The 21,450-nt window shown below is 38.0% G+C and overlaps 1 protein-coding gene across 7 annotated transcripts in view; it reads left to right on the forward strand.

The window, feature by feature from the left end:
• Positions 1-21,450, forward strand: part of Eps15 (epidermal growth factor receptor pathway substrate 15) — a 107,643-nt gene that overhangs the window by 41,732 nt on the left and 44,461 nt on the right. For 6 of the 7 annotated variants that reach the window (XM_017319956.2, XM_006502738.2, XM_006502740.3 and 3 more), the window contains 4 exons: positions 164-309; positions 2,162-2,318; positions 7,786-7,871; positions 21,378-21,450. In XM_017319956.2, the coding sequence (XP_017175445.1) occupies positions 164-309; positions 2,162-2,318; positions 7,786-7,871; positions 21,378-21,450 (462 nt within the window). Of the gene's footprint in view, positions 1-163; positions 310-2,161; positions 2,319-7,785; positions 7,872-21,149 lie in introns of those variants that run through there. The other variant, NM_001159964.1, reaches the window with a different exon arrangement.

A 21,450-nucleotide genomic window follows, 5' to 3' on the forward strand; every position in this document is an offset into this window, starting at 1 on the left:
CCTGTTTGGTTGTGACGTGGGGGGCAGTGTGCCGCCATCAAGGTGATTTGGGTGGATTGGTTCAGATTGCTGATAGATACGGTTATGTGTTAAAAGAGTATCAAATGTGTACTCTTTTCAAGGTTGGATTAATTTTGACAGAATCTTTCTCTCCCCACTCTAGTGGGTTGTATCCCCTGCAGAAAAAGCTAAATATGATGAAATTTTTCTGAAAACTGATAAGGATATGGATGGATATGTGTCTGGACTGGAGGTCCGTGAAACCTTCCTGAAAACAGGTTTACCTTCTGCCTTGCTAGCCCACATTTGGTAAGACTTTATTTTAATAAATTAAAAAAAACCAAAAACGTGTATATGTGTGGTTGTCTGTCAATTCTAGTTTTTTACTACTTTTGTGAATAAGTTATTATTTGTTTCATTTTTATAGAGGAAATTCAAATTTAAAGAATTATGTGTAATAAACAAAAATTCAAAAGTGAAAACAAAACAAAAAACCCAAACAACCCTCCAGACCTCAGGCATGGTTTGTTTGCCTGAAGCTTTAGGGATCTGGAGGTGTCAGTGACTTGTTAAAGTGGCGCCTCAGTTTACACCAGCCCCAACTCTGAGAGTTCTCTAGAGAATCCAGATGGCTGTAATTCTAACACTTTAGTCAGTAGTATCTTTAGGCCTGGGGATATAGCTCAGTTGGTAAGGTCCCATGCAGGAGAGCCTGGGTTTGATCCCTTGCATTATATAAATTGGATCTGGTGGCATACACCTGCAATCCCAGGACCCAAGGTGCTGAAAGATCTGATGATCAGGCCCTATCCAACTGTACAGTGACTTTAAGACCAGCCTGAAATAAATGAGTCTCAGTCAGTCAGTCAGTCTGTCTATCTGTCTCTCTGTGCCTTCCTCCCTCCCTTCCTACTTCTCTCCCTCTGCGCGCGCGCGCACACACACACACACACACACACACACACACATATTTCATTTTTCTTTAAAGTCGAATAGTATTCCATTTTTTATATATACAGATTTTTGCTATTCATTTATCTGTTGATAGAGGTCTGTTGGTTCCATTTTATTCTGTAGAGAATAGAGCAGCAGTAAACAAGAGTACAAATATTTTTGTAGGAAAATAGATGTATAATATTGAGGTTACGTAATCTCAGAAAGAAAACTGTGTATTCTTTGTGTTTCCTTGCCTGTACCATATAGGTGTACATGTGCAAGTAGATGCAAATTTGGGTATAGTAAGTAAGTATCACATGTAGTGAGGAGAACAGGAAAGAGTGATGAGGAAAGACAGAGTGCAGGTAAAAACAATGAATCATGAAAGAGGGTATAAAACTTGTGTCTCTAGTTTTAACTCTGTCATGGGTTTTTAATTTTTTTGTATTGGATAAGTGCAGAGGCATGTAAGGAAAAATTTCATAGATTCAGAATGGCTGTATATGTGTTTATAGAATTGAATATGTCCATATGTGACACTCACTATACATCTGTCTTCTGGTGCTCTTTAAAAATTCATTATTTTATACATGTATATAATTTATTTTGATCATTCGCACACTCCATTACCCTCCTTATCACCTTTGCATTCTATGGAGCTCTTCCTTACAACCTATCTTTTTTAACTTTTATGTTTTTATTTGTTTTCTATTCTCTTGAGCTTAATTAGAGTTGCTTGCATGTACATGGGTATAGGATTATTTACTGGATCATATGCAATTTAGCAGTGACTACTTCACTGAAGAAATATGACTTCCTTTCCCCTACAGCCATGAACTGTCTCAATCAAGGGCCTCATGTGCCCCTTTCTTGTTCATGCCACAGTGTTGATGGGCGTGGCTTGTACAGGTCACCAGGACTGCTGAGCTTGTGATTGCAATAGCCATTCACATCCAGAAGACAGCGTTTCACAGCACCCCTCTCCAGCTTCCTGTTCATACATTTTTTTTCCTACTCTCTCTTCCATGATGTTTCCTGACCCTTGGTGATCTTTTTAGCATCTTAATTAGTCCACCTCTATAACATTTATGTGTATTTTTGAACAAGCTGTCATTTGTCTTTTGCAATTCAGCTGATTGTTTTTAAAAAGTTACAGTCATATTTTTCTTCTGGAGTTTTGGGGTTGATAACTAACACTATTGTACTGTTTTGTTTATTTGTATAGGTCACTATGTGACACAAAGGGCTGTGGGAAGCTTTCAAAAGACCAGTTTGCCTTGGCTTTTCACTTAATCAATCAGAAGTTAATAAAAGGCATTGACCCTCCTCATAGTCTCACTCCTGAGATGATTCCACCATCAGACAGATCCAGTTTACAAAAGGTAAGATAACATCAAAGAAGACCTGCATGCCCTAGAAAAGGACAAGTTCCGTGTTGGGTCACAGAGTTGGAGGGACAGAGCACTCAGAGTTGGTAGTTAGTGTGTGTCTGTGAACATGCACATAGACCTTCTCTGTACATCCTTGAGCGGTAGCTTGTCAACTTCTCTATTCATTATTCATGACAGCTGCACTTTACTGTATTAAATTGAAGAGATTTCTAAAGAAAATTTTGAAACAGGGTCTCAAGATAGCCCAGACTTACATTGAACACTATTTAACTGAAAATTCCCTTGAACTTGTGCCCCTTCCTGCTTTCACTTCTGGAAGATCATAGGCATGTGCCTTGCCTAGTCAACTTTTATGAATAGAGTTGAAATGGTAGCTGTAGGAATTAAATTGTTAAATTTTACTTGATGATTCGCTTTTACAGAAGACAGTACAAATTTGGAAACAAAATCTAGGAGATAGTAATTGATTAGTATCAATTTTACATCAAAATAGCCTTCAGGAAAAACTGTATGTTGAGGATACATCTGTATGTGGCTTTTGCCAAAGGATGACTCTTCATTCTTAAGTACACAGCTGAATTTCATATCTAAACAGCTGGAAGTTAGTTGGGTTTCTGATTAGCAGTGGGAATTTTCAGAACATATTCATTTTATTCACAATTCCCTTTCAATTTTTTCTTTCTTATCTAGACCCCCTTTTTAATATAGCACATTTACAATATCCTGGTTTATAATAGACCTTTCAAAGGACTTATATATGATGGGTTTAGTTGCTTTCAAAATTAAATAACCAAGTGTTGTTTGAACCTGTAGTCTTAGCTCCTGGGAAGGCTGACACTAAAGAATTCTTGAATCCAGAAGTTCAAGGCTATCCTGGGCAGCACAAGGAAGCTGCATCTCCAAAAAAAAAAAAAAAAACCAAACAAAATAAAGCATTCCACCCAAACTTTGTATCTTTAATCCTCTTCTCACCAGTATATAAGTATTTCTATAGCGATTTTTCAAGGTCGTATATAACAGGAACTATCAAATTGTGCTATTAAGTATTCTCTCTCAAATATTAATAAAATGTTTTGATTTTTCATTAATAACAGTTAAAAATTTCATTTTAACCTAGCAAAAGTCAAAATTGGATTTTATTCCCATGTAAAACTAAATAGAATTCACTACTTCCAAGTCCCGAGAATTGGATATATAAAAAGAATTTGTACTTTTGAGTTTTCAGATGGGTCACTTTGTGAACTTTTGCAGCCTCTTGATGTATGACATGGGTTCTTTAGGTTGTGGAGAGGCTGAAAGGAAGTCGTCACAGAAAGATGAAGGGTCCGTATTTTCACTTATACGTTCTGCTCTGTTCCTGTTGCTCAGCTGTGCAACATTGTAGCCTGCACTTATGAAGTTTCTCCTCTGTGTTCTTAATTTATAATGACTGAAATGCTTATCAACTCTAGTCTCCCAGAGAACAGAACTTTGTCAATTTTTTTCTATTCTTTGAAATCTGTTTGCTAGTAGACACTTGAGATTGTTTCTGTTACCCAGTTTATAATTTAGTAGATTTCTCAGAAGTCTACTCAATAGAGGATACCTTGTCTCTTGGTTCCAGATTTATGGAAATACTTTATAACTGTTGGTCTTGGTATTATATAACCGTTGTCTTATCTATTAACCAAATAAAATAAAATAAAATAAAATTTGTACTTACTTTCAAATAATCTCTTTTCTTCTTACAATCTGATTTATTTAAAAAAAAAAAAAAAAAGAGGTACTGCATTTCTGTAGCTTCAACTAATCCTTCTCGAACGTCGCTCTCCTCCTCTCTGTGTTTTTTCTAGTTTGGAGTTTTTTCCATTCTGCAGCCCTCTGCTTTCGCCTTTCTTGTACTGTCAGTTTCTTAACTCTCCTCTCTCTCAAGGTTAGAGCTCTATTTTATGCTGTCTTTGTTGTTGCATTTTAGCAGTACAGTTTTTATTTACATGATGTATTTTGAAATTAAAGTGTTTTTTTTTTTTATGCAGCAAAGTTGACAGTGCAAACAGTTGCTTAGCATGCTTTTATCATGTGTCACTTGATTCTTGCATGCACTGTGCCTTGCTTTCCCTGGACTGCTTAATCCACTCAAAATTACTCAAGTGAGACTTAGGAGACACACAAAATGTGAGAGAAAATATTCGTAAGAAGGGTGCATGTGGGACCGGAGAATTGGCTCAGCAGTTAAGAGCAAGGACTGCTCTTGCAAAGAATCCAGGTCTTGGTTCTCAGCCTCACATGGTGGCTTCACAACCATCTGTAACTCCAGTTCCAGGGGGAGCTGACACCCTCTTCTGTCCTCCACCAGCACTATGTGCACACTTACATACATATAGTCAGAATACTCAAACACTTAAAAATTAAACAGAAAGGGGTGTATGGAGAGAAGCTCTACCAGAAGATCTGGCTTTGATTCCTAGGCTCATATGCATGGCAGCTCCCAACCCCTAGAACTGCAGTTTCAGGGGATCCAGAGCCACCTTCTGGTCCCCACAGGCACCAAGTACACACTTGGTGCACAGACTTGTAGCTAAGCAAATGCTAATACACATAAAAATAATTCAAAATCAAATAAATGAACAAAATAGTTTTTAAAGAAGGGCATGACACATTTTTCTATGTGTGCCCTTCATGTGCTATATATAATTTTAGCTGGATGTTTCCATATTTGCTCGCATGCCACTTTAGTCATGTAAAGCTATCACCTTCTAATTTGTTTATGGTTAAACTAATTTGTTTAACTTTATCTTTTTATCTGTTGATATTTTAATAGGAAAGACTCAAATCTGAGCCACTTTTTAAAGTTGGAGTGACAGAAGAGGTGTGGAAGCCATGTGTTTTCTGGTATACTTGCACCTCTGATAGAATACTTCTCAGTAGCAATTTAAGTGATAGAAGTTACTCTTGATGATGAAAGTGAGATCAAGTGCTATTTTTCTTTTTTCACTTGCCTGGCTGGCTGACTCATCCTAGTCCACAGGTCAACTTTAAATAAAGCTAAAACTTAGTGAATAACTGTCTCGTGCAAAATCTGCCTTAAAAAATTTAATTTAATTTAGCATCCATAACAGTCTGTGAATCAATTGGGTTTAGTAAAACAGGTTTTTTTGAGACTCACTATGGCAGTGTATACCAGTAACCTCAGCACTCCAAAGGCTAAGGCAGGAGGTTCACAGTAAGTTTAAGACTAGCATAGACTAACTAGGAAGCTCAAGAATAGCCTGAACTATGTAGGGGGAAGCATTGTCTCAACTACATCTTCAAAAGAAGTATATTTGATGTAAAGTTGTAATCTATACAAAATTAGAATTTTAATTAATTAAGACCATATAGGTGAGTTTTAATGCTGATAGTCAAAACAAATTCAATACTAACAGGTAAGGTGATATTTAAAAAAACATTGAAGAAATTATCAAATTTGATCGACCAGTTTACCATGTGTACTTTTGGCACAGTGTTTTCTAAATTATTTTGGCATGCAGATGCCAAAGGTCATGTTATAAAATGAACTTTTTAATATAATCAGAAAACTTTTGATAAAATTAATAGCCAGGTTCAACTTTGAGCAGTCACTTGGTCTGTTTTCTCAGCTCTAAATTGAGTTAATACTGACCTCCCTAATAATATACTTTTCAGATTACTTTTGAGAACTGATTGATGGGCTTGGTAAACTTTAAATGACTTTATAAGGGTGAGGAAATGAAATATTATGGAACCTTCAGGTTTCTTCTTCTGTCGTGTAAGTTGGTGATATACATTAAGTTCACATTAGTTTTTTTGGTTTTTCGAGACAGGGTTTCTCTGTATAGCCCTGGCTGTTCTGGAACTCACTTTGTAGACCAGGCTGGCCTCGAACTCAGAAATCCGCCTGCCTCTGCCTCCCGAGTGCTGGGATTAAAGGCGTGTGCCACCATGCCTGGCCACATTAGTATTAATACTCAGTTTTATATTCTGCTAGAGAGGTCACTAATATATCTTAGGTTCCACACAGTAGGCTTCAGTGTTACCATTTCCAAAAGCTGATGATTCTGCTATTTGTCAGATTGTAATAGTGTGTATAAACCAGGTGTTTAAAGGAACAGTTATCCTTTGCTCTGACTTTAAACATTTTTTTCTTTAAGGTTTATTTACTTTATATATATATGAGCACACTGTCACTCTCTTCTGACACACCAGAAGAGGGCTTTGGAACCCATTACAGATGGCTGTGAGCCACCGTGTGGTGGCCGGGAATTGAACTCAGGACCTCTGGAAGAGCAGTCGGCGCTCTTAACCTCTGACCCATCTCCCCAGCCCTGCTCTGACTTTAAAAAGCTAAACAAGACATCAATGGGAGTTCAAAGAAGAAAACCATTTATTTGACCTACCTGTAGGCAGGGCAGAGATTAATTTTTCCATTTTTCTGGTGAAGAGAATATAGTTAGGAAAGTGACAGACTCTAGGTTAAGCCTAGATTTCATTTTTATAGGTAACATTTGGTAACCAATTCTGATATTTAATATTACTTACTGAACGAAAACCAAGTGTTGGGTACACTAGCACCCCATGTAATCCCAGCACTTGTGGATAGAGGCAGGAGGATTAGGAATTCAAGGTCACCATTTTCTTCATAGCAAGTTAAGGCCAGGCTGAGTAAATGAGATCCTGCCTCAAAAAACCTAACAGGCCGGAGAGATGGCTTCAGTTAAGTGTGTATGGCTGCTGGAAAGGATCTGGGTTTGACTCCCAGCACCCATGTCACACTGTGCCCAACCACCTGGAATTCCAGTTCCAGGGAATCTGATACCTTTTCCTGGCCTCTGTGGCGCGCACACACACACACACACACACACACACACAGAGAAAATATTAAAAGTTTAAAACAAAACAGCATTAACATGAAATACAGTTATGTATGTAGTGAACATGTTTACAGAACATGTTTGAGCAGTGGGTTAGTAGGTTTTAGGTTAAATAGAGTAGATACTAAAAGCATTTAAGAAAAGTTAGTAATTGTTGAATTGAATAAAATCAACCATTATTATAATTCTGAGATTCAACAAAATTTGTATACTTATTCTGTGCCAGATGATTTAAATGGAAGAAAGTCATCATCCCTCTTGCTGATAAATAACACATCTCAGTAGGAGAATTCATTTCTAATCAGCATGTGTTTTATTTACTGTAGAATTCTGGGTAGACAAAGGCAGTGGGCTCTGAGGTGTGGGGTCATAATAGCTTTCTGGAGATTATAAGAGAACTGTCTTAATTTACAAGTACATATGTAATTACAATTACACATATATAGTTGTGCTAAGTATTTTATTAAATGAATGAAAAGTGCTAGTAATGTAGTAAAATGAAATACCTTGTCTCTCTGTATAGCTTTTATCATTTTTAGTGCTTAGCATTTATAGTAGTAATGTATAACTGTGAATTTTTTGTTTTTTAGAACATCACAGGATCAAGTCCTGTTGCAGATTTTTCTGCTATTAAGGAACTAGATACCCTTAACAATGAAATAGTTGACCTGCAGAGGTACGTAAAGTAAAATTATAGCTGACTTTATAAGCACACATACAGATTATATGTACAACATATGTGTACTACATATACATACCCTCATTTCTAATGCTTATTTTGATAAGTGCAACTTTATTTAATTACCATATTTCTGTGTAAATGGAATCAGAATGCTTTTTTAAAGATTAAATATTAGGGAAGTGATTGAGGAAGATGCCCACTGCTGACCTCTTGCTTTCACGCCTATGCACATGTACATGTGCGCATGCATGTGTGTGCAAACACACATACACAACATGCACACGCACACACACACACACACTCTATACCTTTTTATTACTTTGTTTTAAAACAAGTAAACATTGGGTTACTGTATCTATAATAATGTTTAGATTTGATTTTCACAAGGCTCATAAATACTCCATTAAGCATTCTTGCTTGCTTGTATGTCTATTGACATTTAAACAGCTAGACAGGAAAATACTTGTCTCTGTGTCTCAAGCAGTTGTAGAAAGACACATTCTCCATTGTTCTACAACTTGTTTTCTTGACTTACACAGTTGTTTAATGTATAAAATGCCTTTGTAGTTATTTTAATAAGAATTAGGACACCATTAAGTAAAATACTCTTTGCTTTTGTTGACATTTCTAATATGTGTTGAGTTTGGGCAGTTAAGCTAGTAACTATGGCATTATGCTGCCCTAATATAATGACTGATAACTAACAATAACTGATAATAATGCTCTATGAGGAACATACCTAACATTTTGTGACTATCTTATGAAAACTAAGGAGTTACAAAACCTTGTTTTAGGTTGTAGTCACATTTTATCAATGTGTGATTCATTTGTGTATATAATGACATTTGTCAAAATATTTTCTGTTTTAAGTGAGACCTGTAACAGAAGCAGACTTTCATTCTCTCACCTTACCATGTCATAGTAAGACTCATCTACCTATACTAAAGCTACATTTATTAAGGTTAAAATACTAAAGTTTGTGTTAGATCACCAAGTCTTTAAGATATTTCATTATATATATAGTCTCATTATTGTGAATATACATTTTGTCCTGTACAAAGTTTTTCTCTTGAGAATCTGTCCCTTTGAGTTTTTACAATACATTAGAATGAATGTGTATGACTATGAAACAAAGAATTTAAACAGTATATATGACTTTACTAAATTAGTCTATGATGGAAGATTCCATCCTTATTCAAGTTGGTTTTTTTTTTTACCATTTATTTATTTTATTTGTGTATTTGTGTGTGCACACATATGGGAATGTGCTGTGGTATTCATGTAAAGGCAATAGCACAACCTTCTGGAGTCATTTCTCCTTCCAGCAGGTGGGTCCAGGAGATCAAACTTAGATTGTCAGGCTTGGTGGGAAGTGTCTTACCCATTGTGCCACCTCACTGGCCCTTTCATTGTTTTAGAGATGAAGATGTTTAATTCCCAGGACTTCTAGTTGATGTAGGATGTGCTGCCCAAACCCCCCAGTAACTCCCTAGCCTTATTTCTTAGTTGGATCCCATTTTCTTCCTTGATTGAAGTATGAAGGGTGCTTTCTTCATGGTGTTCTCCCTGCAGAGCACAGAGGTGTACACCTTTAATCTGAGCACTCAGGAGGCAGAGGTAGGGGGAATCTCTGAATTTAAAGCCTGTCTCTGGTCTAGAGAGAGAGTTCCAGCATAGCCAGGGCTACATAAAGAGACCCTGACTCAAAAACAATAACAGAAAAAACCCCATAGAGTTTCCCCTGTCATCCTGGCCATTCTTAGTCACGTCTCACATTGCACTGTCTCCTGTGACACTATAAATCTTCCGAACAGTAGACACTGTATTTGCTCTTTCTACCTTCAGCACTAAGCGAGTGCTGTAACCTCTCATTGCTTCTTTGTTGTTATATTAGTCACTTTTCTTCTCACTGTGTCTTACACGCGTTCTCGCGACCGGCCAGGAAGAACAACAACAAACCGGAATCTTCTGCGGCAAAGCTTTATTGCTTACATCTTTAGGAGCCAGAGAGCAAGAGAGCAAGAGCTTTATTGCTTACATCTTCAGGAGCCAGAGAGCAAGAGAGCAAGAGAGCAAGAGAGCAAGAGAGCAAGAGCCAAAGCAAGAGAGCAAGAGCAAGAGCTCTATTGCTTACATCTTTAGGAGCCAGAGCGCAAGAGTGCAAGAGCAAAAGCAAGAAAGAGCAAGAGAGAGAATGGTGAAACCCCGTCCCTTTTAAGGAGAATTATCCTCCGCCTAGGACGTGTCACTCCCTGATTGGCTGCAGCCCATCGGCCGAGTTGTCGTCACGGGGAAGGCAGAGCACATGGAGTGGAGAACTACCCTTGGCACATGCGCAGATTATTTGTTTACCACTTAGAACACAGGATGTCAGCACCATCTTGTAAGGCGAATGTGAGGGCGGCTCCCCACAACTGTGAGGAAATGTGACAGAAGTAACTGAAGGGAGGAAGGATTTACATTGGTTCACAGTTTCAGAGAGTTCAGTCTATCATGACAAAGCAAGCTGGATGGTGGGAGTGGCTCCATCCATCAAAGCAGGAATACATTGTAGAGCTTGTCATACAGCAGCCAGACCAGAAAGCAGAGACTACACTGGCAGTGGGGCTGGGCTTTAATCTTCAAAAGCTCACTCCTAGTGACCCTACTTCTCCAGCCACACCAAACTTCCCACAGCCTCACAAATAGCAATACCATCTAAAGACCATACATTCAATCGTAACAGCCTATGAGGACGTTTACATTCAAACTGTACCAATTCCTTTCTTCTAACCACATGATGCAGGTGGGCTTATTACCCCGCACCTCAGCCTGCCACCTCTTTTATTACTTACTGCCTAGGATTTTACTGTTTTCATTTGCCTAGACATACCTTTAACACTGTGAGTATCTATCCATGCTTTATGACCCATGTTTAACAGCTCTTATTATTTTTGAAATCTTTAGATTGCTAATTGTTCTTTTTCTGTTTCTGTTCCTGTTTATTTTAATTATTTTATCTCACTGTGTAGCCCTAATTGGCCTAGAACTTGCTATGTAGACCAGCCTGGCTTTAAACTCACAGATATTACCTGCCTCTGCTCCTGAGTGTAGGGTTAAAGGTATGCACTACTGTGTTCAGCAAATTCTTAAAAGCTATTGATGGAGTCCATAAGAATCTTTACTTTGAAAGTAAAAGCCTCAGAGAAGTTCTGGGGGGTTGTTTTGCTTTAGATTTATTTTATTTTTAAATTATGTGTGTATATGGGGTGGGATATGTACTTGTGAATCAGTTGCCTGTGGTAGCCAAAAGTGTAGGATCCTGGTGAGGCTGGAGTTATAGGCAATTGTGGGTACTGTGAAGGGAACTCAGGTCCTTAGCAAGAGCAGCTTTTGCTCTTAACCATTGAACCATCTTTCCAACCCCCTAAGAAGTTCTTGAAGTCAGAAAGGTGCAAGAAACGGAGGCTATTTTGATCACTTGTATAGCGTGGTCATGATAATTTATGCTGAGGCAGGAGGTAATATTTTGACATCTGCTAGATTCTACTTCCTGCTTGTCTGTCCTTTTAGCAAAAACATAGGAAGTAAAAGTCATATCCTGCCAGTCCTATTATCCTACTTTTAGGCCAATAAACAAGATAGGTAATTATAATAGTTACTGGGAATTGTGCTGCATCCACTTTATGTAAATTTTTTGTTGAATTCTTGCAACATCCCTGAAGAGGAAGAGGATTTATCTTGATTTAACAATTTTTAAATTACTTATACAGTGGAGGCATGAGGTACAAGTGTGTGTACATGTGTACAAGTGTGCATTCTACAAAGTATAGGTGGAGGTCAGAAGGCATCTTGAAGGCTAGAACTCTGGTTGTGAGGCTTGGCGGTGAGTGCCTTGACCCATGGAACCACCTTTCCAGCTCCTGTCTCTTATTCCAGACAAGGCCATCTAGTACAGAATTTCAGTGGTAGAACTTTCAACCAGATTTCTAGATTATCAGCATAATTTTGTCAATTTCATTTTAGTTTTTTCACATTTATTTAGTGTGTGGGGTGGTGTGTATACATGGAGGTCATAGGACAACTTGTGGGAGGAGTCTTTCTCTTCTTTCACCATGTTTGTCCTGGAGATCAAACTCATCTTGCTACACTAGGCCGCAAGTGTCTTTACCCACTCAGCCATCTCACTATCCTGATTTGGTCAGATTTAACTGTCAGTATCTTAGTTTCTTTGTCTGTTAAATAGAAATGCAAACACTATTATACAGATGCTGAGACTATGGTAAGTTAGTATAGGTTATTAGTTATCGTCCTCAATACTCAGCTCATACCTTAGAGCGAAAGGCTTTCTGAATAGTTGCTCAATAAAAACTATTTAGAATAACTGAATGAATTATTTTTCCTAGATGAAGACAAACAGGACCATTGTAGCCAGATGGTCAGTACCATATCTGCACAGTCCCAGAGATTGACCTACCTGAGACCATGAGGAAATGAAGAACAGACACACATAGAGGGATCTCTAGAGACTAAAAAACTGGGATTGGGTGGCCTGGGCTCTTGGATGAGGAAGCCACAGTGCCCAGGAAGTTCAGTGTGTTTATCATGAACAGTTGAATAGAAGGTAACCTCATTACATTCAGCCACATAACGGGACAGGTTCATTATGTACAGCTGAACAAGGAGGCAGATCATCTTATACAGATGAACCAGAAGTCAGGTCTAGCTAATCTTGGTGGAGCAGTCTGAAGGTGGTAAATATTGGGGACTAGAGGAAGACTTTGCCATCTTTCTGAGCCTCACAAGGGTGGGGTAGGTTGGGAAGGATTTGCCAATTTCCCATGGAGGCTAATGGATTGGTTTAGGAATGGTCATGCTATGCCATTCTGTTCCTCAATGTGTAGGCTTCTACCTTGTTTGTATTCAAGAACCGATTTAAAACAATAACATCTTTTGATACCCCAGAAATGCGTCTTTTAGCCCCAATCTCTGCCACCTTCTCTTCCACCTCTCAGGAGCTGGCTGAGTCCTACCGTCCCATAGGAGCTTTGTTGTGTTCTTTTGCAGCACCTAGGTCAGGGCCTTCTGCAGACTGATGAGGGATAGTCTAAGCCTGAGCTTTCATAAGTGGTATATCATGCTTATGCCTGTAATTCCAGCACACTAAAGGCTGATTACAAGTTCAAGGCCAGTTTAGACTACATAGTGAGACCTTATCTCAAAGAAAGATTTTCTTAAGAGAGCCTTAGAATCTTAAAATTTTAAAATTATGTTTTCAATTTAGTTCTATTAAGTTACTACTAAAAACCATTAGATTTGAAGAGATCATTGCTTATAGTACTAAGTGTAGAGCTCTTTAACTTAAATGATCCAGTCTGATCTGTTTCTAGCACATCTATGCGCCAACACTAGGAGGTATCAATGACTGCCTCACCAATGAAAACACTGGAATAGGCGGGTCCAGGTTAAGATGTACTGTTGGTTTAAAATGTTTTGGTTTCAAAGTATCAGAAAGGAATATAAAACATCTCAGTAACATTTTTTAGATTTATTACATACTGTAATATTTTTGAATATAGTAAATAAAATATATTAAGATTTACTTGTTTTTAATATATAGATTTTAGATAAAAATCTTTAATTACATATATTTTGTGGTTATAGCTTACTAAGGGACAGGACAGTTGTATCTTACAATAAAGCAGTAAATTTTAAGATGTATTATAGTCTGAGTTTGAAAAACAAAACATCCTTCAAAAATTTTTAGGGTTCTAGGCTGGGCTTTGAGGCCTTTAATGCTAGCACTTGGGAATCTGAGGCAGGTAGAGGTTGAGGTCTGCTTGGTTTCAGGACAGCAAGGGCTATGTAGAGAGACCTTGTTTAAAAAAAAAACAAAACAAACTAATTTTAGGGACTGGGGATTCTCAATCTCCACCAACAGAAGGGCCAAAGTGTCATCAATTTGTATGTTTCCTTGCCACTTCTGGAAGCCCAGTAAATAACTCAGTATGATGGCATATACCTTTAATCCCAGCACTAGGAAAGTTAAACTCTCTGAGCTCAAAGCCAGCTTGGTCTATATATTGAGTTCCAGGACAGCCATGGCTACATAGTAAGACCCTGTTTTAAGAACGGGGAAAAAGCCAGTAGTGTGATCTTATATTAATTAATAAATAAAAGAATTATCCTAATAATAGCTCCTGAAGTTTATTTAGCGTGCCAGGTGTCATGCTGGATTTTTTTCTAGGTATAATGTAAATTAATCTTGGTTAACAACTTTACTATCCCTATAAAATAGTAAGGAACACCAAATTCGTGGTTTATGTTTCTTTCCATACTTTTTGTCTTTCTGGATAAAAATAACAAATGAGGTACTTTTTATTTGAAAAATAAACATTTTTTTTTTCTTAAAAAAATGGATCTAATTTTGAGTCCTGCCACTAAATGTGCTTTGGTTTTATAGAAGCCAGGCTCCCAAATTTGTTTTGTCAGGTTGCTGTTAGGTTCTGTTTTATTTATGCCCATAGATATATTCTCTTATTTTTCAAGGGGGGAAAAAGCTCATTAAAAGAGCCAGCCTCCATCTGGAGTGGTGATGCTGCAGTGGCTGAGAGCACTTGCTCTTCACAGATCCTGTTGAGGTCACAGCAGCTCCCATTGACTGTAGCCCCAGTTCTGGGATACTGGAAGCCCTCTGCTAGCCTCTGCATGCACCCACACACATGTGGTACACATGTGTAATCACCATGTAAAATAAAAATAAATTAATTAAGAAAAACAGAAAAACAGCCCGCCTCCCAAAACTAAAAGAGTTAGGGTGTGTGTGTGTGTGTGTCTGTGTGTGTCTGTGTGTGTGTCTGTGTGTGTATCATACATTCTTAAAATGTTTACACCATTTATTTTCCAACTGGTTATATATTTATATAACCAGTTGGAAATTATATAAATAGGGGCCCACCTTTAATTTTAGAGAAATTAAAAATCTAAGTAAAAATCAGTGTCTGTCCTAAACTTTCAAGTTTTAGTCGACTCAGAGTAAAGAGCTACCTTCTTTTAGACTCGTTTGAATGAAAAGCTAAAACTTATCATCAGCTTTGTATAGTTGTTACTTAATGTAACTCTAAACTTCTAACAATTTCCAAATAAGCAAGTCAGACCTTTCCAGCAGTTGTCATGAGCGGTTGAGTAATAGGCCTCTCTTCCCACAAGCCAAAAGGAAAGCAGAGTCCGACTGTTAAATACTGCTGTGCACAGCTCAGTCTGGTCTGGAACCTCTGGGGCTCAGCATTTCCTGTGTGCTGCAATTCTGCATGCCTACTGTTCCATTTCAGCTTTCCTCACCACACGTGCCTTCCATCCCAGATGGAGTTAGTCTATCTAGAAATTCTCACCTCTGCTTTCATTTTCTTTTATGTTATTTTTAAATTATTAATGTAGAGATCGTAAGTTTACCATTTTAACCGTTCTACGTGTTGTCTTTTGTTTTAGTACTGGAGGTTGTTCCTGAGTCTTTTGTGAGTGCTCAGCCACTGAGTTATGTATCTCCATCTTCTTGTGGTTTGCTGAATTTCTTTAAGGGATTTATTTATTTATTTCCTATCATCTTCATGAGTTTAAATTTAAGGTCATTTTCTTGTTCTTCAGACACATTAGGATGTCCTGGGCTTGCTGTGGTAGGATAGCTAGGCTCTGGTGGTACATATTTCCCTGGCTCTTGTTGATTAGGTCTTTAGGCTGGGTCGTCCCTGGTGTTGGCTGAATGTTCCTGATGCTGGCAGAACTCAGGGAGGCAGGCAGGACCTGACAATGGAGCTCCGGGAATAGCAAGCATGCTGATCACCTCTGCTGGCTCTACCCCAGGGGGACCTGAATGTTGCTGGGGTCCCACAGGCCTCCTTAGGAAGGCAAGCAGAGCTGTGATCCTGATACTGGAGCCAAGGGGACAAAGCCATATCTCCGGCATTTTAAAAAATTTTTTTTTCCCGAATCAGGATCTTGTTATAAGTTGCCCAGGATGATGTAGAACTCCCCATTAAGGCCTTGAACTTAGAATCCTCTTGCCCTGGCCTTCTAAGTAGCTGGGACTAGAACTTAAATGTACATTTTAAATGACATTAAGTACATTCATTAGCTGCTATCATCAGTAATCTCCATAACTTTTAAATCTTCCAGACAGCTTAATGTATATGTGTATATTTTTGTGTTAGGGAAAGAGCAGAAGGAAAAGCATCCCCTGTAGCGTAGGACCTATTCAGTGGAAGCTTCTTATTCTGCAGGGTAAGAAAGATTTGGGGAAATAAGCGGTTTGTTTTTTTAAAAAGTAGGTGTACTTGCTTTGTGCCTACGATGGACAGGAGACGATGGCCTAGAACTCTGGGGCAGAGAAAGGGTCACTTTCAGTTCCACTCCTTGGGATAGTTGACGCCACATAGTGACAAAGAACCACAAGCAAGAAGAGCCGCACACCAAGCCTGTTGACAGTGGCAGGCTCCCTGCCCGCGGTTATCCATGCTCACACCTGACCAGCTCCACTTAGCTCCCCACTGCCAACCCCTCTTTCTGAGACAGGGTTTATATCCAGGATGACCTTAAGCTTGCCGTCCTGAGGATGGCCTTGGCTTCTGAACCTCTGCCTTTACCTCCTGAGTGCTGGCATTGCAGGTGTGAGTGCCAGGGTGTCAGTTTTATGCTGTACTGGGTGGACTAAATCCAGGGCTTCATGCATGCTGTACAGAGCCTACTAACTTAATTACAGCCCTAACTCCTACTCTGAGCTTAACTGAAATTCATATATAACCTATTTTAGTCACATATAAAAACTCTGGTCCTTTGAGTTTATTGATGTTACAGATCATATTTTTATGGATTGTGTTTCTGCTGACAGAAATTTTTAATGCATTTATCATTTAAATCTTACAGAAAGTATAAGATAAAATTGCAAATCAAAACTATAGTAATGTCATTTATTTCCCTTTACTAGAAACCTTTATGTTATCATATGACTTTGAGCTTATTGTCTATCATGCTTTCGTTGAAGGACTCTTGTTAGCATTTCTTATAGGACAGCCATACTAGTTTTTGTTTATGTGGGGATAGTTTAAGGCCAGTTTTGTCAGGTATAGGATTTTTTGTTGTTGTTTGTTTTAAAGACAGATCTAACTTAGTAGCTCTTGCTGGCCTGGAACTTGCTTGGAATGCATAGAGATCTGCCTGCTTCTGCCTTCAGAGTGCTGTGTTTACAAGTATGTGTCTTCCGTGCCTGGCAGGTACAGAATCCTTCCTTGACAGCTTGTCTTTTCAGTAGTTAAAATTTGTCTTCCTTCCTGCCTCCTTCAATGGGATCTGCACCTGCCTCATGCATTGTGTCACAAGCTGTGTACCAGTGAGCTCCAGTGCCAGCCCTTAGATGGTTTTCTAACCTTGCCTTGTAACTCTATGTCCTTTTTACAGGTTCAAAAAGTATGCCATCATCATTAAGGATGACTGATACTTAGACTCAAAGCCTGTACCTTCCATCATGTGTATTTTGTCATCCTAACTCAAGATAGTGAAGATATTAGCATTCAAATATGAAGAATAAGATGTGGCCTCTGTCATAAAGACACTTTTGTAGCAGGCTGGATTAGAATCTTGTTCTTTTCTTTTCTCTAAGTCTCAGGCAGCTCACTGAAGATTATTGAATGAGGATAGAATGCTTCCCTTTACTTGTAATAGAAATCAGTAGTTAAGTTTCTTAGTATTAACATTTTAAGTTTAGACGGCACCTAAAGGAGTTTTACAAGAAATATCAAGACTGAAAAAACATAAAGCATTGTGAGTTTTTTTACAAGCTTTCTAGTTTTTAATGGTTTTTTTAGTTTTAGAAAACGATGGATGCTGAGTTCATAAAAATGACAACAATATATCTGGAAGGATATGGAAAGTGATTTAATCCTCTCTGTGATGCTGTTGGCACTGTATCAAAGTCAAGACAGATGGTTCCCTCTATCCTCCCGATAATCTGGGCCTGGAAAAAATAGAAGTAAATTGTGGACTCGGGTTTTCTTGCCCCTACTGCCCTTGTATTTGACTACCTCATGCTTAATTTCTTCAGTTGTCCACCACGTGCCTCTGAAAGCCTAGCCTTGAGCCTCGCTTTCCTTGATGGGTCCAATATAAGGGACAGAGAATCAAAACAGTCAGCCTTTCAAATGCCAGGGAGTTCTATCCCTTCCTTTCCTGTAGCATTGGTACTGTGCATTTCTCAGGGTGTACAAGCGTGTGTACATGAATAGGGCAGAGAGGTAATCTAAATAAAAGGTGATTAAGACAATTTCTCTCCCCTTTTTTGGAAACTACTTCTTTATTATCCATATAATATATTGAAGGTTGCTTGAGAAGCTAAGTATATCACTTTTAATTGTGGTCAGAGCCTTGAGTAGTTTTTAAAGTATGTTAAACAGGATGTTTTGGGGGTTGAGGAGATAGCTGATCGGTAATATTCGTGTCAAGCACGTGTATATGGGTGAGGCTTGATAGCCAGCATCATTGTAAAGTTTGATGGTCTATCTGTAATCTCAGTAGGGAGGCAGAGACAGAGTATCTCCTGAGCAAACTGCTGGGTAGACTAGCCAAATCTGCAAGCTCTATCTAGGTACAAGTGAGAGACCAGCTATAGATAGATAGATAGATAGATAGAGAGAGAGAGAGAGAGAGAGAGAGAGAGAGAGAGAGAGAGAGATATTAGAGGTACAAGTGAGAGACCGGCTATAGATAGATAGATAGAGAGAGAGAGAGAGAGAGAGAGAGAGAGAGAGAGAGAGAGAGAGATATTAGAGAGAGACCGGCTTCATTCATATATGTGTGTGTGTGTGTGTGTGTGTGTGTGTGTGTGTGTGTACACACACACACACACACACATATATGGTAGAGAGTGATCAAGGAAGCCCCCAGACATCTCATTGGGCCCACACACATGTCCTCCTGCTCATATACATAGGAACACATATATACACATGCATAAAAATCTATATAGAAATATGCATACATTTTTTAATGTTTTGTATTGGTTATTTATATATTACCTTTAGAAAAATATTTTTTAAAGAAAGGAAAATGTAAGAAATACTGGCAATCAAAATTTCATGTATCTAAATGTATGTTTAAATGTTTTTAATTACCTGAAAACAAGAGTGTAGTTAGAGGTTAAGAGCTGTTTAAAGATAACCAATTAGCAATTTGGTGTTTCTGATATAATAATCTAAATTAATTTTTATACATTGGCCAGTATTATGTTATGGTACTTAGTTTTGTTAAAGGGACCAGAATTTTCCTTAGGTTAACAAAACATAAATTTAGGAGTTAAGTTTTATTGATTTCTGAGCTAAGAAATGATTTCTAAAGGTTCTCATATTTTATTTAGTGGAGAATGATCTTCAACATATGTTTAGAGATATTTCTATTGTTTCTCCCCAAATACCATAAATTATAAGCAGCAGCTTGTACTCTTCAAGCATCTTCTATTTACTCAAGCATAGACTGCTTGCTACTAAGAGCCCCAAACCTTAGACATCTCTTTTTCTCCAAGTGAGCTCCCTTTGCTCTGCCATTCTTCTGTCTGTATTACTTTAAGTCAGCTCACTGCCTTCTTACAGCTCTGTTCTCCTGTGTGCACATTCTGTCTTCTGAACAGGCACAGTGAGTAACAGGAGCTAACAGCAGAACAGAGAGCTTGAGCAGACAGGAATAAGAGTTAAAAGAACAACAGAAAGAATTTAAATGATGCACATTCGTGTCTGCAGCAATGCTTTCTGATACATTATAATGTTTTTTACCTTTGCTATCTACTGTCTACAATGGAGCTGAAGTGGTATTGACCTTGTGTGGAATGTCTCTGAGGATTTGGGGGCATGGAGCTGGGGAGAGGATTTGGAGGGTGTTAGATTTCCATGTGACTTATCTTTGGCATACTGCAGCAGAACGGAAAACAATCATCTGCTCACATAAGGATGAAAAGAAATTTCCAAGATTGAGCTAGCAGGATTTTTGTTGTATTTTCAGATGTTTTTTTCCCCTTGTGATTTTCTGTTTTTCCTTTTCATGTAATTTGATAAGGGTTGGGGTTGGGGTTGAAAGGAAGGCTGGAACAATGATTTGAATGGTAAAGGAACTGTTTAAAATCTCCACGTCATTGTCATCGTGACACACATTGCAACCCATCCCGACAAACGGTCATTGAGTTCCTTGGCCATTTCAGGTATTTAAAAGTAACAGTGTGCAAATAGCTGTACTTGAGTGCCTTTCTCCTCCATACAAATCTTGAGATCATTGTACATACAGATCCAGAGCAGCTGACTTGGTGGTGTACTTCAGAGTCTCACTTAACAAGATGAGATATACAAATAAGGCATGCAGTTTCTTCCTTACATATTTAATATCATTTTCTCACTTCTATACAGATAAATGGAATCCGAGCTTACATTTGGGTTCTGTTAGATCTGAATTATGTTAGTTATTTAAAACATAGTACTGACCCTGTAAGATGAAACTGTCATACTAGGCTAGAAGGCTTCTTAAATGCTTTCTTCCCTTCTCCATATTGCCTTCTTCTCCCTACTTCTATGTATTGCTGAAGAATTCTGTGGATTTTTTTTTTTTTTGCCTCTCATTTTGTAGAAAATAAAAGAGCAGTACATGTTAATGGTTTTATTTAGTAAACATGGGAAGTTAAATTTGTTCTAGGAAAAGAAATAGCTTTATTTTGTAATTTAAATCTTAAAGGGATTTTTTAGATTCATTCGTATGGCTCCAGCTTTATTAAAGAACATAGGACATTGGAATGCTATTTCAAAGGAGAGCCTTGTGTGTTTGAGTTCAGGGAAAGACGTCACACTTCTTTGGACTCTTTTTAAACATTATGTACACAATTTTGTATACTGACATATTGGGTTTCATAGGTAGTCCCCAAAGGACCCTTTTGGAGTAAATGTGGTATTTCATAGAATGTGCTACCTGTATATTAACAATCTTTTACATTTTTCTATATTGTTGCACTCTAAAATTGATGTACACTGATATTTAAGGAAAATTAACACACAAATTGCTCGTTTTCTTAATATTGTTCACTGTTTCTATCAGCCATTCTTATTTAATAGGACAGTGATAGTTAAGGGTTAAACTTACAGAGCTGATGCAACTCCTCCTTTTCTTCACTCCCAGTTTTCATTGGATGGTATCACCATAGCAACAGTGAGATCAGTGAAACCCGAGTGTTCCATTGATTAATTTTTGCTTCTTCCTTTTTTAATCTATCCCCCCTTTCACCACATTTTAGTGAGGAAGCAATTTTTTCTTTACAAACAGAGCTTATATTGATTTCTATTCCATAAATAATTTAAAGAGGGTAGAAAATTCTGCCCTTCATTTAAAAATTGAATGTTTCAACATGTATTTAAAAAGCGATTCAGGATTAGGAGGATGGATAGCCATACCAGCTGTAGCTGATGTTCTCAGATACTCTTGCATTGTTTGCTGGTCTTCTAGGGAAAAGAACAATGTGGAGCAGGACCTTAAAGAGAAGGAAGACACAGTTAAGCAGAGGACCAGTGAGGTTCAG

Source organism: Mus musculus, chromosome 4, assembly GCF_000001635.26.
Source record: "Mus musculus strain C57BL/6J chromosome 4, GRCm38.p6 C57BL/6J".
NCBI classification, from domain to species: Eukaryota; Metazoa; Chordata; class Mammalia; order Rodentia; family Muridae; genus Mus; species Mus musculus.